Consider the following 17,778-nt stretch of genomic DNA (forward strand, 5'->3'; position numbering starts at 1 on the left):
TATATTAGAATGGAGGCATAACTCTAACTATTTGAAATTTATATATTAGATCAATATGACATGCAACACATAGTCATGGGCATATGCAACATCTCCTCAAACATAATGTAAGTGAGTCTTAACACGTATGGTATGACAAAAAGCTCAACTTCATCACTATAATGTGACACCACATGTTACAAATCCAAGGAACACATAGTACCTAACTTGGAACAATGCATCTTACGACATCCCGCCCAATCAATATCAATGTAGGAGACAAGGTGATAGACTAAGGATGGAAAGACGTTAAGCACATTAGTGAGGATGTCTTAATGGTAAGAAATTGATGCATTTGAGTGTGTTCATATCATATGTTACGTTAGACTTGAAGCACTGAATGGAGTTAGGTTTGATTGTTGCTTAACCTTTTTATATTGGCATAAAAACCACTAGTATAATACTCGCGCACCGAATAGTCATTTAACGTGCGTCCTTTCATACCAACACATACATATTCTAGCAAAGACTTATGTGGATTTTGGTAAACATTTTACAATGGTCCAATTCAGACAGGTATATAGTTTAGATTCAACACTTCAAGCGTAAACACAAAAATCTCAAAACCAAATGATTTATATACATGAGATAATATCAAATGAGCCATCATCCTAAGTGTTGTTCCTTAGATGTCTCCATGTGACCTAGTAACAGGAACCTCAACTTCACCATCCAACGGCATATATTGCGCCATAATAGCCCGGATCTCTGAATCCATGTATCTCTGCATGAAAAGTTCAGAAGTCAAGTATAGACCTTTTTCGTATCTAACACGTCGATATAAGAGGAAACGAGAGGTTAAATTACTCGAAAACGAGGTAGATCAAACACACGGGGAGGGGATTATTTAGATACTAAGTTTTAAAATGGCACACTTAACAATCTAAGCCTTGTATTTTTTTAAATCAATGGGTTATTAATTTTTAGTTTTGTATTGCTTAGATAAACGTGTATAGTATGTGCATTAAAGAACTATCAACTATTTAATTTAGGAGATGAGAGAGAAGCAATAAGTCAATCACCATTACATTAACACTCTTCTTTTTTATGTTTTAAGACCGGAATATATGAATGGTTTAGATTTGTTCTATGTGTTCTTAAAATATATAGTGTTTTTAACCGATTCATCTCCTCTGTATATATAAAGAGGAAAAAGGTAAAACATACCCGAACTCTGTACTTGTAGAATATGTATCCAACAACTCCGATAGCAATCAAACCGAAAAAGACCCATGCAAAACCCCATCCATCACTCGTGTTAACATCTTTGGCACCTACCCAAGATTGTAGAATCAAATGAAGAATCATTATACAAATTTTATGAATCATAGAACTGTAAACAAATAGATAAATCTTAGATTATGTACTAGGTTTGAATTCCTAAAGTCATATATACTCACTTATACATATATCATGTTCTTTAAGGTAGAACAAGTTGGCTGCACAATTACACTCATAGCTTCCCCATGTATTCTTGCATTTGCATTTAGAACACTGGCATGCCTTTTTCTCTTTGCATTCATCAATATCTAAAAGACAATAAGGTAAAGATCATGAAACAAGTAACAAGTTTGACTTTTGACCCCAAAAGCATAACCCAAAATCCAAAATGGACTACTTTACAAGTAAATGGACTCTAGAGTTAACTTCTAGAAATGATCATATAGTAGTACCTTCACAACTATTAACTCCATCTCCCTTGAATCCCGATGGACACTCACAACCTTTTGTATGGTCACCCTTAAAGATGAAATTGATCAATATACAATTATACTTATACATACACACAAACATAGAGAGAGAGAGAGAGAAAGTGAGGAGAGTGTGAGAGAACTTACAATACAAGCAGTGTAGTTCCTGCCCTCTTTGCTGCCTTCCCAACAGCCTCCATTGTTAACTTGACAGCGTAGGGCTGCGGAAGCTGCAACAAAAGAAAAATAGGGACATTTGAGGCATTTCATTACATGCTTAATCAAAGGGTTAATACCATTAAAAAACCACTGCCTAAACTTACGTTATGACATAATAACATAACTAGTTAATATAAACTTAGGATAAAACTAATATTAAAGCTAACATTACCTTCACAGTGTGTATAACCATCACCAACAAACTTCACACCGTTCACAACCGGGCATTCACACACTTTCCCTCGGAAAGTATCCTAACATCAAATAAAGTAGAAACATATTACAAGATAATATAACCTAAACCATGATCAAAAGTGGGCCCTTGTGAGATGAAAATAATCACGCTACCTTGCAAGCAGTAATATTAGTAACTTTGTCACTCCAGCAGCCGCCGTTGTCGACCAGACACTCGTTTGTTTCTATTTCTGCAAGCAATGTATAACACAAAACTAATGGGTCAAAACAGGTTGTTGACAGAATGACAGGTCACCCTTCTTTATCTGTTATTTCGAAATGATTAACAGAAACCGTTTGGTAAAAGAATGATATACTTGCTGAGGAGAAAAATGAAGTCATGTGGACTTACTATATGACCCATTCTTGAACAAATGGTTTATTTGGGTTAAAATTTTTTGCATATGGGTTCATTTGGGTCAACTCAAATAGTACAACGTGTGAATCCATTTTGATACTTTTTTTTCTTTCTAAAACTTCTTATTTCAACCCAAGCCAATTTTGGGCAGAACCCGAACCAGATTTACTTTTTTTTTTTTTTCAGAACGGCCCGTTTTTATCCAAACTTAGGGCTGCAAAAGACCGAATAGTTCATAAACAGTTCAGTGGAATGTTCATTTGTGTTCGTGTGTTTAGTTAAATAAACGAACATGAATAAAGGTCGTTTGGTTCATTTGCAGCCCTAAGTCCAAACTCATTTGGTTTAGAACCCGCTTAATTTGTTACCCGACCGCCCATCTTGCCGGGCTTTGTACTGACCGTAGCTTAAACAGAGAGCCGGCTCTGTGCCCTCCTTAAATCCTGAACAAATGGCTTTCAGAACTGCCTTGTTATCCAGTCTACCTGCACCAGTTAAGTGTTAGTAGACCATTTTATTATTATATAAAACATGAGATTAACATAAAAAATATACGCTTGTAGTTGTACACAACGGACCCCTATATTGTCTGTTATTTATTACAACAGTTGGTTGTATTGTCACATCCCCGCGAGTACCACTCCCTATCTGCAGATGGACAAGAACATGTAAGACCGTATATATATTCATCATATTGTTTGGAGTTAATTACTGTTTTCGTCCATGTGGTTTGTCAAAAATCACTATTTCAGTCCATTAGTTTAAAATTTGCGATTCAGTCCCTGTGGTTTCACTTTTGTAACCATTTCAGTCCCTGTGGTTTCACTTTCGTAACCATTTCAATCCATTTGTTCTGTTAGTACAGAGACTGAAATGGTTACGAGGTGGACTGAAATGGTTATGAAAGTGAAACCACCGGGACTGAAATAGTGATTTTTGACAAACCACAGGGACGAAAACAGTAATTAACTATATTGTTTAAGTTAGATGTGGAAAAACAGGCCGGGCCTGAGACCTAGTTCAAGGCCCGAAAGCCTATATGTTTCTTATATATTTATTTGTATAACTTATTTTAGGTACTTCTATACACAAAAGGTCTATGTTATTTATTAGTTTTGAAGTACTGTTATATGTTAGAAGAACTTTACGTAATAAGTTTAAACCAATGTTATATTTTATGTTATATACAATACAATTTTAAATAATAATATAATATGATCATACAATAGAGAGTTTCAGACCAAGCTTGAAGATTGGGCCCAAAATCAGGCCCAGACTTAGTAGTTGGAACCTGGTTTTTGTATGCTGGGTCTTTGCATCTCTAATTCGGATCCATTTATTTTTTAATCAGTCATTTTGGGTCCAATCTTACCGAAAGTGTATTTCTAATGCATACAACGCCCAAGTCATTTTATTAACCAAAATCAAGTTATTATTATTGACATAAAAATCTTATTTTATCACACTAATAGTTTATAAATAGTGAAACAAAATTTGAGGGGGTCAGCCAACCCAAACGTATTAAATTTTGCCTATTTTGATCCGCTAACCAACATGCCCATTAAATGACAAACCTGCGCGTGCTGCTCAGCCTTGAGGACTGCGTTTTCGGTGTCTGCTGTTGTATCACCCACACATTCATCTATTTTCTTGGTATCAACTCCTGTTTATACCCAAAGAATCAAACACAAATCAGCCTTGAGGACTACGGGCGTAAGGCACCTAGCTAGTATTTATATAATTATTTATAGATTTCGTTTTCTACTTGGTAACCTTTAAACACCCGAAAATAACCCACACGTGTAAAAATATCAAATTAACATAACCTGCAATATGTAAGAATATCAAACTGTTGATGTGTATGCATAACTCACCAAATGATTTGATAACTTCATGTGCGCATTCTTGGTCGTACTTATGCTCTTTCATTTGGCAACGCGTCGAAAAATCAGTCACATAATCCCACCAAAGCCACGGTTTTCCACTTTCATTTGCCACCTTATAAAAACACGCCTGAATTAAATTTTGAACAACAACTTCTTTCCCAGTATACCCTTTACTAAAATCTTCCTCAGGATCCGGGGCACAATATCTTCCATGATTAATACACTGTGACTTGCATTTATCACTTGAAGTATACTCCTCCGGACAATACCAAGTTATATAATGCGGTGTGAATCGCGTGTCCCCATTTTGTTCAAGTGTTTGCGCCACCTTTTTAAACGTTTTGACAAAATTTAACTGATTATCACACTTGAGTCCGCATTCATCGTTGGTGTTTGTCCAAAACTCGTATTCAACTCGTTCATCCGGATGAGGGAGAGCTTCTGTCCAATCAAGAGTTACAAGAATTGGATTTGGTTTTTCTAGTTCTTTTTTTAGTGAAACTCCAAGTGAGTGTGTGATGAAAACGGATGAGAGTGTTAAGTTCTGCAAGTAAGTTGCATTTGGATCATGTTCAGGCATATCCATGGTGATTAAATCGTCGGTTTCATGTGTAACGAGAATAGCTGCAACCCCTGCATTTTGTGCGTTCCATGCCTTGTTTGTGAAGTAACAACCTGCCAAATAGATAAAAAATGGATTATTATTTCCTTGTATATCAAGAAACAATTTTTCGTTCCAACTTCAAACTCAATTTTCAACAAAATCTATGATTATTGCGACTTTTGTGATAAGGAGCTGATCCAAGAATTAGCAGCCTTCTACTTGGACCAACTAGACAGACGCAAACATGGAACAAAAAGGCCCAAACATAAAACTCATGATCAAGATATCAACTAGACAGTTCTTCCGCTATCTTTTGTGCTTCCGCTCTATTTCATTTAGTTCGATCATAACTAATTAAAAACCAACAACCCCACAAACACTAGAGCATTATACCAACAAAACTCATGATCAAGATATCAACAATTCATCACACAACAAAATAAACCAGAAATAACAAGGCAAAGTGTTGTTACCACCGCGATCCACAAGAAGAAAGACCGGAAGGGCACCGGGATTATCCGGTTTGAAAGAAACATCAGTGAAGTTATTGCAAGCTTCTTGATTCTCCTTTGGATATTTAACCAAACCCCTTAATGTTCCTCCATATCTAGGAATACCAAAATTAGCAAGTGCACACTTATAACTGCCTTTCAAATCCTCAGATGACGACGTAACTTTCAAATTAATATTTTCCACCATAAATCTACACAAACATGATTCAACTGCGAACAGAAGAAACCAAACACAAATCACAAAACCCAACTTCCAAATCCTCATAATTATCAGAATAAGTTGACCTAATAATCTTGAAGTTGATATGAACTTAAACTTCAAGTTGTTGTAAAGAAAGAATATTAAGATTGGGTAGTTTTATCCCCTCAAATTTAAAAGGGTATCTATCTATCTATCTATCTATCTAGCTATATTTTGAAGAATATATCAAGACAAAAATGGGTGATTCAAGTGTCGTTTGTGGTGTTTGATATGTACGATGTCGGAAACTACAATGTCGGGATATACGATGATTGGCAGCTGGCAGGTCGGCAATTAACTAAAAGTCCAATAGTTTCGGAACGAAATGTTTACAAGTATATATCATAAATTTCAGATTAATATCCGAAACTTACTTTTTTTTTTTTTCACTACTAACTCATACACCCACTGATTATGTTTTCCGTTTACGTTATTCTCTCCTATGGGACTAAATCACATGACATGAGAAGAAAACCCACTATTTACACACACACACATATATATATCAACAAACTCGTATCCTCGTTCTAATCAAAAGCTTTAAAACATCAATTTGTAATTCGGAAAAAAACTTAACTCTGTTAAACTATATTTAACACAGACTATTATCGGCCAAAAGTAGACCAGATCGGATTATTATCGGCCAAATTGAGAAGGCTATGATTATTTAAATCCAATTTTCCTTACTTAAAAGCATATTATGAACAACATGGAGAAACGTATAAGTGAAATCGAGTATAAATTTAGTGTAAATCCATAATGATTATGTTACTAGGATTGCCCTTGACAACATTAGTGAAAGTTGAAAATGTCATTGATCAAACTCTAAATCTAGCTTGTTATTGGTTAATATGTCATAGTTTGCAGTATTAAAATCCAATTTTCATTATATGTATAAGTATTCCTATATATTTATAATTGTATTTTAATTAGTTAACTTAAATGTGCTAAAATAATTTCTAAATGAGTAAGTACACCTTATTGAATTAACATCTATCGGTTACATAATAAAAGTTAAGAGTTAAATGCCTTTTTAGTACCTATGGTTTGGGCCATTTTGCTAGTTTAGTCCGAAGGTTTCATTTTTCGCATCTGGGTCCAAAAAAGTTTCATCGTCGCCATTTTAGTCCACTAAGTTAACTTCATCCGTTATTTCTGTTACGAGAAGAGCAATTCGGTCATTTTATATGGCCGAATTGCCCTTCTAATTAATAGAATTACATGACCGAATCCCCTTCTCGTTAACAGAAATAACGGATGAAATTAACCCAGTAGACTAAATGGCAACGGTGAAACTTTTTTGGACTCACATGCGAAAAATGAAATATTTGGACTAAACTAACAAAATGACCCAAATAACAAGGACTAAGATGACATTTAACTCTAACAGTTAATACACAGTTGAAAAAATGTTTTAAAATTAACTTAACATAATTTATAGATGTCATGTCAAAGTTTATTTTTCTTAAGACATATCTTGACGAGTGTATGTGTAAATAAATGACATTATATTTAATTCAATTTGTATAATACATGGTTTTATTCAACTTGTGTAATCCACAATTTTTTTAAGACATAATTTCTTTTTGTTACTTATTATACAACATTACATATATTAAACCCGTGTTATACACGGGATTCTAACCTAGTTATTTAAATAAAATGAATCTTTTTTATGGAAAAGCTCATTTGTTTTGGGAAAGAAGAGAGGGATTCTAACCTAGTTATTTTGAATAAAATGAATTTTTTTTATGGAAAAGCTCGTTTGTTTTGGGAAAGAAGAGAGGCTCATGAAGGGCATGGTAATAATTTTAACACATCCAGACCTTAACATGGAAAGGTAACGGGTAGACACCCTCCTCATTTTGAGAAAGAGAGAGTAAAGAGAGGAAGTGTGAATTATATTTACTACATATACATTTTGAAGTTAAGGGAATAGTGCCAGGCAGCTTGCCTCGCACTTCTCTATCGGACCAACTCATTTTTTATTTAATTTTATCCCCAGTTTAAAATTTAGGTTTCGTCATTGATGACTGTCGTAAGGGTCATGCAAAAACCTAATTAAACTAAGTAGATAGCGTAAGTAGGGTATCGTATCCACGGGGAATATGTGGTTAGTGTTTAGCTAAATTATTTAATTAACTACTACTAATCTAGAATTGGGGGTTTTGATTTATTTGAAAGAAGCTAAAAAAAACTTACAAGAAAAAATATCAGATATATAAAGCGTAACTTCCTCCAAACTTCAGGTTCTAGGTTTCACTAAACTCAGTCTACTCAGTTAATTGGCCATCACATAGACATGACGTTGGAAAGTTGGTTAATTTAATATGGTAATAAAAAATAGGTCTTTGTCATCAGATCTTCTATAATTTGATTAACCCTATTTACTAGCGTGAGTCAACCTACTCTATGTCACTCAATAAGTTACTAGGTTTTGTCATCAACCGAACAACTTGTAAAGCAAGAACTCAAAACACATGCAAATAGTTCAAATAAACCGCCACATCAATGTATTCATACAACGTTGTCAAAGTCAAAAATACGTCCAAACCTGAGTATAACGGAGAAAAGTAAAAACCTAATACAAACCGTCCGCCTGAAGGAAGCCACGAAGAGCCTAGCCGCTCATAGTTGTCTTCACCGCATCAGTTGTCATCCCGAGTTGGTTGGACATCATAGAGTAGCTTGAAAGATGTGTGAATGTAATTGAAATTCGTTCCCCCATGTCTTCTGCGACGACTGGAATCCCCCTTTTTATTAATCTTGACGACCGCGAATTATGAATCCCAAAAATTGCCGTCGAATCAAGCCCAAGCCCACATGTGCGTCTCCCCCCTTTGCTAAGATGTCAGCCCCAATATATTAGAATAATATTCTTGACCAAAAGCCTTCTTCACGTATGTGGGCCTCAAAAGAAAATAATGATGACGTGTTGTTGATGTCTCCTCCCTGCTCAAGTCCACATGACTTCTTTTTTCTATCTTCAATCCTTTAATAGCACCCAATATTTTTATTTGTCCATTGAATCTCGAATACACCTACAAAAATAAACATATGCACTTTAGTTTCTTTTAATTCCACTAACCACACAATAATTATCCAAGTTATTTTACTCCAACATATAAGAAATATAAATATCATTTAAGTTAACATTATGTAGTTTCATCATAACTTATTATTAACATATCTATCAATTTCTAATTTGATTGTGTTAACTCATTTCCATCTTACTATCGAAACCAACTAAAAATCATATATTTTTTTACAACTATCGATGCATTTGTATTACAATTAATGTTCAATAACGTGTACCTAAAATGCACCGATCAGTCATTCGCTTAAAATTACGATTTTGCCCTCAGTTCAAAATAAAAATATAACTTTGCCCCTACCTCAAAATTACGATTTTGCCCTCAAATCAAAAACCCATTTTTTATTTTATTCCCAGTTTAAAATTGCGGTTTCGCCCTCCGTTTAAAATTACGTTTTTACCCTCAGTTTAAAATTAAATTATGTTTTTGCCTATAGGTCAAAATAAAATTATGTTTTCCCTTAGCTCAAAATTATGATTTCGCCCTCAGTTTAAAATTATGATTTCGCTCCCAGTTCAAAATATAATTATGACTTTGCCCTCTGTTGAAAATTATGATTTTGTTCTCATTTCCAAAATTACGATTTCTCCCCCAGTTAAAAATTGTGATGTTGCCATCATTTTACCTTTTTTTTTTTTACAAAACTATAGTAGTGTTTTATTTTGCTTGGTTGACTTAATGTAACTTTTATTGTGTCAGCACTTGTCTAACACTCCCTCATTGGTCCTGACAAATTAGTATTCTACCCCCAGCTCAAAACTATAGACCTGTCATCGTTTTATTTTTTTTTAGCAAAACTATGGTAGTGTTTTGGTTTAATTGGTTGTCTCGATGTATTTTTTTAGATCGTGTTATAAGTAGTATGTAGAAGTAAACTAAATACATGCATACATGTTATGAAACTAAGAAATATTCAATTTATCGCCCCGCAACGCGGACGGGCATAAGTGTAATTTTTATTCGTCCATGCATGCCTAGTACATGCTCATTTGTCCTGAAAAATTACAATTTTGCTCCCAGTTTAAAATTATAGTCTTTCCATCGTTTTAGTATTTTTTTAGTAAAAGTATGGTAGTGTTTTTGTTTTAATTGGTTGACTCGATGTAATTTTTTTAGATCGTGTTGTGAGTAGTATGTACAAGTAACCGAAATATAGAAATACATGTTATGTGAGAGAAATATTCGGCTTATTTCCCCGCAACGCGGGCGGGGTAAAAACTAGTTATATATATATATATATATACATATACATATTAAATTAAAATTAAAATTAAAAAAATAAAAAAGAAGGTTTTAAACAGTAACTAGAAAGAAGGTTTTGAACAGTAACCAGGGATGTTTTAAGAATCTTAATATAAATGCCACGTTGTTGCTCTCAATACCTCCATCTTGCTTTATCCTACAACACATCAGTGTTCCCTCTCTCATGAAAATCCATCTGAAATACCTCAATACCTCCAACGGCTGACTGAACTGCAAGATGTTTCTATGACGAATTGGTACTCTCTCACGACAGCCGCTAAGCCGGCGACTCTATCAACGGTGGTGACTGATGGTGGTCTAACCGAAGATGACCTACGGCTCCGCCGTGAACCCTATTGGTGAAGCCGGTTTGGTCAATCGGAGGCGACGCGTTAGCGGTGATACAATCGTTATCGATTTTCCCTGCGCATACATCAGAAGACAATATAGTTTAGCAGTTGAGAACGGTAAACGGTGAGAAAGGGGGTCACGAGGAGGTACATGATCGGTTCGGTTACCGGAGAGAGATAGTTGATAAGGGTGATAAAGATTAAAATAAAGACATTGTTGATTTATTGCCATCGGATCCGTTTGGGATGGATATTTGATACTAGTATCACATTTACGGCAATTACGGGATGCTTTGGTGATTTGGAACTGAGTATGGGGATCGTATGAGGATTAAGGTTGTGAATCATAAAGAGGATTATAGATTGTTTGCTGGTTTTAACTTCTTTTGGAACAATGCATTGAAGTTTCAGTCGTTTCTGACCAATTTGATGTACCATGATCAACATAATAAGGGTTTTGATCGTGTAAGTGAAAGTGTTGTTGTCACGAAATGCGGAGAGTCTGTAAATGAGTTTGCTGTTTGTCCTGATGTTATTGGAGGAGATCCTCATGACGTGTTCATTCTAGCTCTTAGTTATCTGGGAACAATAGATCTTATGGTGGAGCGTGTTTGTAGATCTTTGTGTTATACAATCCGTAACGATTCTTTATTATGGAGAAATCTTTACATTGATCAGCCACTGAATGAGAGAATAACTGATGATATTCTTGTCCGGTTGACAAACCGTGCTGAAGGTAATCTACGGTTTCTAAGCTTAATAAAATGCCCAAAGATCACATATGATGGTCTGCGGCGTGTATTGGAAACAAATCCAACATTGACCAAGGTCACTAATTTCTACATTGGTTATTCGTATATGTTATTTAATATAGTTTGCATACTATCTCTATAAATTAATGTTGACCTTTAAATTGTCCCTAAGGAACACACATTGCAATAGTTATACATGATTTTTATGACAAGTTAATCGATGTTCGTTTCCATCTTAAGCCGCCAAAGAAAGAAGGTGTGATGACACCACCAAGTTAAGCACCAAGTCAACAGCAGACTGGTAAATTCGCTCAGATTGGACCTTTGGTAGGTTCGATGGTGTTGTCGGATAGGAAAGATAGCCGGGTTTGGGAGCTGGACGGGTCGGGTTGCGTTTTAGTTAGTGGTTTGAAAAAGAGGTTGGAGGTGAGAAATTGTGTGCAGCAAGATATGTCGTTTGTTTGGAACAGTTGGGTGCCCAAAAAGGCGTGCATCGTGGAATGGCGAGCGGAGCTGGACCGTCTTTAGACAAGGGCTCTTTGGTTGCAAGGAACATAAATATTGACTTCTGACTCTATCCTTTGTGCGCTAATGATATTGAGATTGTGGAGCATTTATTTGTTTCGTGTCATTTCTCGCAAACTGTCTGGCAGGTTATTGCTTTATGGTGTAACATTTTATCTGTCTTTGCGTTCCGTATTAGTGATATTCTGGAGATGCAGAATTATATCCCTAGGTCGAAGAAGAAGAAAGTCCTGAATGTTGTGTTCATTACGGTCTTCAGGTCCATTTGGAAAATGCGAAACAACTCTCTTTTTAGTCAAAAGGCGCCATCAACTGCTAAGGTGGTGGAAGAGGTTAAAGCGTTGGGCTTCTTGTGGATTAGAAACAGGTTGCGGACTTTAACTATGACATGGGATGACTAGAGAGCGTTTAATTTGTGTAGTCTTGGGTTTTTTTTTGGTCCTGGGTCTATGTTTTGCTTGATTTTTGGGTTGTAGTCTGGTTGTTTTGGTGATTGGTTATGAACCTTGGGGTACACTGTTTGCAAGCTAGCTTCTTGCTGTCACACCCCAACCGATGGCGGAATCATCGGGGCGCGGCACTGAGCGAAACAAATTTGTCCAGAAGTTTCCACAACAACTATTATTACCAATTTAGTTAAGTGATACGTCCCATACCGTATCCCAAATAAATAAACAAGTTATCATAGAATACAACTAAACAAATAGTACTATCCCAAATAGTACTAAACAAATAGTACTACTCGGATTTAATTTATTACAGACCAAATGTTCAAATATTGCCCGGAGTCATTTAAATTCATCCGGACAAGATCTACAGACAACTACTGCCATAGATGCTTGATCGAACAACTCCAACGGCTCCATGGCTAGTGTTTATTTGCTTCTAGAGACCCCTAGGTAGGCTACGACCTACAACTGCTAGATGGGCTCTAAAGCTTTATTATTGCCTCGCTTTCCTAGCAAGCTAACACCTTAAACACCTGTCACATACGTTAAAATAAAGTCAATACATATAATGTAAAGGTGAGCACACAAGTTTGATAATAGCATATAGAGTTCGAATAGTTTACGCATAACCAGGCACGTACACAGAGGAAAACGATGCATGTTAATTATCGACATGGGACCATCGGTACCAACGACTGCGGGCTGACTGTCCGAGACAGTTCGCAATACATGATTACCACCGTAATCCATGCAAGTAATTGCCCTTAACAACCCCTGTGTGAACGGGTGTTGAGTCCAAACTATAGTACTATGTTGCTAAGGCAGGTAGATAGCACTCCACGTGTAAACATAATAAACAGCAATCATTTAGTCAAGTAGCACATGCAATTCGGTTAGCGTTCAAATAGTTTGTGTTTGATTGTGATTTGATAGATAACGTATGTAACACCCAAAAGTGCTAAAAGCAAAAAGGGTTCGAGTATACTCACAGTGGTTTGGTTATGGATTGAAGGGAGCGCTGAAAGTAAATTAGCCTGAATAGTTCGATAGCATAACGATGAGTAATGCGGAAGTGCAAACGATTGATAATGGGTCGATTGGGCCCGTCGATCGGACAACTGGTTCGATCGGACGAGCTGTTCGTTCGGCATGAAAGTCCGTTTGAACAGTCCCATTCGATCGGCCGGTAGGCTCGATCGGCTGGTCCTTTCGAGTGGATTGTTTCTTCCTTTAGGAAGGATGTGTTTGTGTATGATGGTTTGAACTTTTGAAGTTTTAGTTGCAGCATTTGAAAACATTGAAGTATCCTTACCTTTCCAGTCGGTCGATCGAACGGTCCGTTCGATCGGTTCACCCAACCGATCGGTCAGTCACCTCAGTGTGATCAATTGGCAGTGTGTCACTCGATCGGGTGGCATGCTCGATCGGGTGGCACTCCACTGCTTTGAAAAATGGTTAAGTGTTGGAGCATAGTATCTCATGATCCGAAGAGTAATGTTACAAATCGAGTGGTAGGTTCGATCGAACATCACTTCGTCAATACCATAGTTCGTGAATATGTGAATAGTGTGGACCATGTGTCAGCCGATCGGTTAACCCGGTCGATCGGCTGGGAAGTCCGTTCGGTTGGGCTGTTCGTTCGAACAGCCTAACCGTTCGGCCAGCCTTTCTGACCTGGTTAGCCTATCGTCTAACACTTGGCTGTTTTGGTTAACTTGGTATGATTTTGAGGTATTTTGACAACGAGTTAAACCATAGAACTTAGGTTCTTACTTGTTTTACTGGTTCGGGCAGGAATCAACCAAGTCCGGCCAGTAACTGTTCGGAACGGTAGTTTAACATTTGACCCGAAATCAGTGAATCTCGTAGTTAGAATCCGAACCTTGAACCATGTGACAGTTTAGAATGATTTGTGAGTGGTTCAAGCTTCGTTTCTACCGGTTTTAGAGTGTTTGAGTGTAAAAGAGTTGAAAGATGGTTGGAAAATCCGTCTTTCAATCCTTTCCACCGTGAAATGTTAAGATCTTTGTCAGATTTTAGTTTTATGTGGAAATCGGCTAGATCTAAGCTAATCATGGTGGAATGATGCCAAAACATGATGCTCTTAAAGAACACCATGATGACATCACCCAAGAACACCTAGATCTTGGTGATTTCACGGTTAGAATCCAAGTTTTGAAAGATAGAAAGGTGTAGAATCATTAAATGGACAAGATCGTACAAGAATTAGAGTGAAAACTTACCGAATCAGAGAGAAATCTGAGAAATAGTGAAGAATAGGAGCTGGTCGGTCAGAGCTTTCCAAAAGTGGTAAAGATGACAATGACAACCCTATTTATAGGCTTCCAAAAGAGGAAAGGCACGTCCGATCGGCCAGGGTTGCACTGATCGAGTGGGCTGGCCGATCGAACAGGACTGTTCGATCGGTTGGCCTGTTCGATCAGGTTGCCCTGTTCGATTGGCACAACCTTTTGAGCGTTTCGCGACGATTTTTGATATTTCGATCTCGATGGACGATGATTTGAGTATGATAGAGTTCCTAATCAAATTACCTTTAATCCCAATCACTATATCTAACATATAAGCATCCTTATTTCATAATTTGGGTTCGATTTCGATTGAGTTCGATTACCCCTCGAGTTTCGATTTGGTTTGATTGATTCACCGCATACTACAACGTAAAGTAAACACGCACAAGTAACACATAAGGCACACACACACGTATAAAAGGTACCAAAATTCACGTAATTCGAGGTTCGAGTTCGATGATTGATTCGATTAGCTTGATTATTGATTGATTAACTTTATCGCATTGTTACTTCCTATTATTCAAAGTCGATTATCGGTTCGCAATTCGATTAACATTCGATTCATTTTGCTTATACAACACTTACTCCACATAATACAAAAAAAATAAAATAGATTAATTCCAATAACAGTCAACATTTGACTTTGACTTTGATATTTGGAAAACACGGGTGTTACACTTGCTACTTTGCATTCTTGGTTTTAGCAGTGAATAAATTTGTTGGTCTTAAAAAATGTTAGTTAAAAATTTTATTATATATGTCGTATTGATCACTTTCTCAGTCCCGGAACAGCAAAGGTGGCATTTTTTTAACATTCATTGTTTTACTTAAGATATTTTACAATCTTGATAATGATACTTATATATGATTTATGAGTTGTAATGTAAAACGTACATGATATCACACCAAGAACGACCTGGTTGAGAGCGCCGTAACGCGGCGCTATTTATAAAACTAGTTATGTTAAATTTTGGAGTAGGTTTTGAGAAAGTGTCAAAGGCAACATTAGCGTTCAAGTTTTGGCTATCATCAATCAGTCATAGAGGCGAAAAGGAGCCGTTTTTTGAGGTTTTCTTAACATATTTGAGCTGAGAACGAGAAATTTCGTGAAAAAGGTATGGTTTTACTTTAAAGCTTGCATATTCGCGCATGCTTATGCATGTGATCATCATGGATGTCAATTTTGGGATGTTTTGACCCATAAAGTTCATTACTTGATGTATTTCAGATCCACGACCACAACCGCCATTTTCATAACGGATAGAGGTTTCAGAGAAAAAAGAAGGTAAGTATTTGCAAACACATAGGACATTCTCAGACTTTCTTACACGTTTGTTCCAAGATTTGTCAAACCTTCTTGCGCATACATACGAGTAGAGCTTTAAACTAACCCAAATGACCCCCGATTGAGGTAATTCAAGCGGCAACACATTCATCTCGTTGAGATTTTTCTAGCTCCATCGGTCACCAATAAACTGAATTGTGGTTGGAATCTCTTTGGTTGCACTGTTCGATTCCGGACTGTAAAAATCTAACCTTAGGCCTTTAAATAGAAAAAAGCAACGGTGAAAGTCCTTCACCTACGTGTTATGAAGCTCATGTAAAAATTTGATGTTCATTGGAAGATTAGATATCCAGGGATCGTCCAATCTCTGCCATAGTTATCGATTGCGCCCGCCGCGACCGCTATTGCGAATAGCGATGCGAAGCGAACAACCTATGCTATTTGGCTCTTGCGACTGAAAAGCGGGAAAATAGCGACATTATCTTTTTTTATTTGTTTCCTTATATATAGGCACGTATTAGGTTTTATTATATTCACGTAACTAGTTTAAGATTCCGCGAGTTTCGCGGGTGGCTTAACACAAAATATAATATCTATTGGCATTGAGATAAACTTTGTAATGAAATAATTTTTCAATATAAACGTATAATGATATTGAAATAAAAAATTATAGATGCCATTCCATTGATCCTTGAGTTGCACGGAATATCATTTGCTTAGTGTAGTCATAAGTAAAAGGTTCAAAACTGCCACTTGTAATATCTTATAAGTAGTTCAATACTAAAAAGAAGAGGGCCGACCAGCAAACTTCCTCATCTCACCCATTTCCGCTTTCACATCATAAACGACCAAGTACTCCTCATACATCTACACAACTCAAGAAATTCAAGAACCTAAAAGACATCATTAGTCACAGTTAAATAGATGGTATAACTCATAGTTTATAAAAAAAATAAAATAAAAAACTATTTAGCTTCTCATAATGTGAAAATAATAATGTAGTTTTAATCTTCACTTTGCCAAAGAAACTTAAGGATCTACAATAATGGGAAGTTTAGCATTTCAAAATTTAATTGAAAACATTTGGCTTACTTCAGGAGAGGTTATAAAGCCACCTTTTGCACCCCATGGATATAAGAAACCAGCCTTCGGATTTATCAGGTATTCCTCCATGAACTCAGCAACCGATATTGGACGACCTCTAGACTGAAAAAGAAAAACAATTAAATCAGAAACCTAACAATAATATATAGCCTTAAAAGTCAAATTTAAATTCAATAATACAAAAAAGTTTACAACATTTAGCATCTGTGTGTCTGAAATCCGGTTTCGTGAACACCAAATATTAAAGGGAGCTTTATAAAGTACACTATTTATTATTATATTCACTTGTGAGCAAGCCTGGAACGTTGTCGTTTATGATTGTCTCCTTTCTTTCATTTTCCTTTTTTTATTTTGTAATTTTGTAAAGAAAAAGGGGATGACATATATTTCGGAGTAGAAAAGGGCTGAAAACATGTAAAACTCATATAAAAGGATATCTTTCTTGCATTTTTTCCAGCTTATTTTAGTCTGCTAAGATCTGGTATATCTCCACCAAAATCATTGAAAGTGAGATCTCTGTGTAACTATAAGGGTATAGATACAAACAAAAACTACTACATACACTTCTAACAGATGTGATCTAAAGTAGATTTAGATCAAAGAATGAAAGAGGGAGAAGTATTACAAATATTACAACTCGAACATTTGTGACATATAAGCAGAAGTAGTACTCTTTAGATTAGAACTTCTCATCATCCTGCAAAATCTAACAATATTCTTTAAGTTAAAACATGCAGCATCGAAATTAAAAAAAAAAGCATACAGTCACTTTCAATTTTGTCATGCTTGTCACTTAGGTTTGAAAAACCATGAAACTTCTTCATTTAAACCAAAGACTGATCAACACACATATACATTCAGTGTTCAAGTGAGTACCTACTTG

At 36.1% G+C, this 17,778-nt stretch overlaps 1 protein-coding gene across 2 annotated transcripts; it reads right to left on the reverse strand.

The window, feature by feature from the left end:
* Positions 1 to 496: 496 nt before the first annotated feature.
* Positions 497 to 6,060, reverse strand: LOC110877467 (vacuolar-sorting receptor 1). 2 transcript variants are annotated; one of them, XM_035987252.1, is made up of 12 exons: positions 5,508 to 6,060; positions 4,416 to 5,102; positions 4,116 to 4,204; positions 3,120 to 3,189; positions 2,943 to 3,026; positions 2,298 to 2,374; positions 2,122 to 2,203; positions 1,878 to 1,960; positions 1,713 to 1,779; positions 1,440 to 1,568; positions 1,207 to 1,313; positions 497 to 763 (listed from the first exon to the last, which is right to left on the reverse strand). In XM_035987252.1, the coding sequence occupies exons 1-12, from the start codon at positions 5,806 to 5,808 to the stop codon at positions 665 to 667; spliced, it is 1,875 nt and encodes a 624-aa protein (XP_035843145.1). In that variant the 5' UTR covers positions 5,809 to 6,060; the 3' UTR covers positions 497 to 664. The 2 variants fall into 2 exon arrangements, with proteins under 2 accessions (XP_035843145.1, XP_021981307.1); XM_022125615.2 differs by having other exon boundaries at positions 5,505 to 6,060.
* Positions 6,061 to 17,778: the final 11,718 nt, after the last annotated feature.

This window comes from Helianthus annuus, unplaced genomic scaffold (genome assembly GCF_002127325.2).
Source record: "Helianthus annuus cultivar XRQ/B unplaced genomic scaffold, HanXRQr2.0-SUNRISE HanXRQChr00c046, whole genome shotgun sequence".
NCBI lineage: Eukaryota > Viridiplantae > Streptophyta > Magnoliopsida > Asterales > Asteraceae > Helianthus > Helianthus annuus.

Excerpts from the sequence above, each read along its gene's own strand:
- LOC110877467 (XM_022125615.2), bottom strand. The coding sequence starts at position 5,808 with ATGAGGATTTGGAAGTTGGGTTTTGTGATTTGTGTTTGGTTTCTTCTG. Across the intron at positions 4,205-4,415 it reads TGAAGTTATCAAATCATTTG|GAGTTGATACCAAGAAAATA; the intron begins GTGAGTTATGCA and ends GGGTATAAACAG. Across the intron at positions 764-1,206 it reads TCTACAAGTACAGAGTTCGG|AGATACATGGATTCAGAGAT; the intron begins GTATGTTTTACC and ends CTTTTCATGCAG.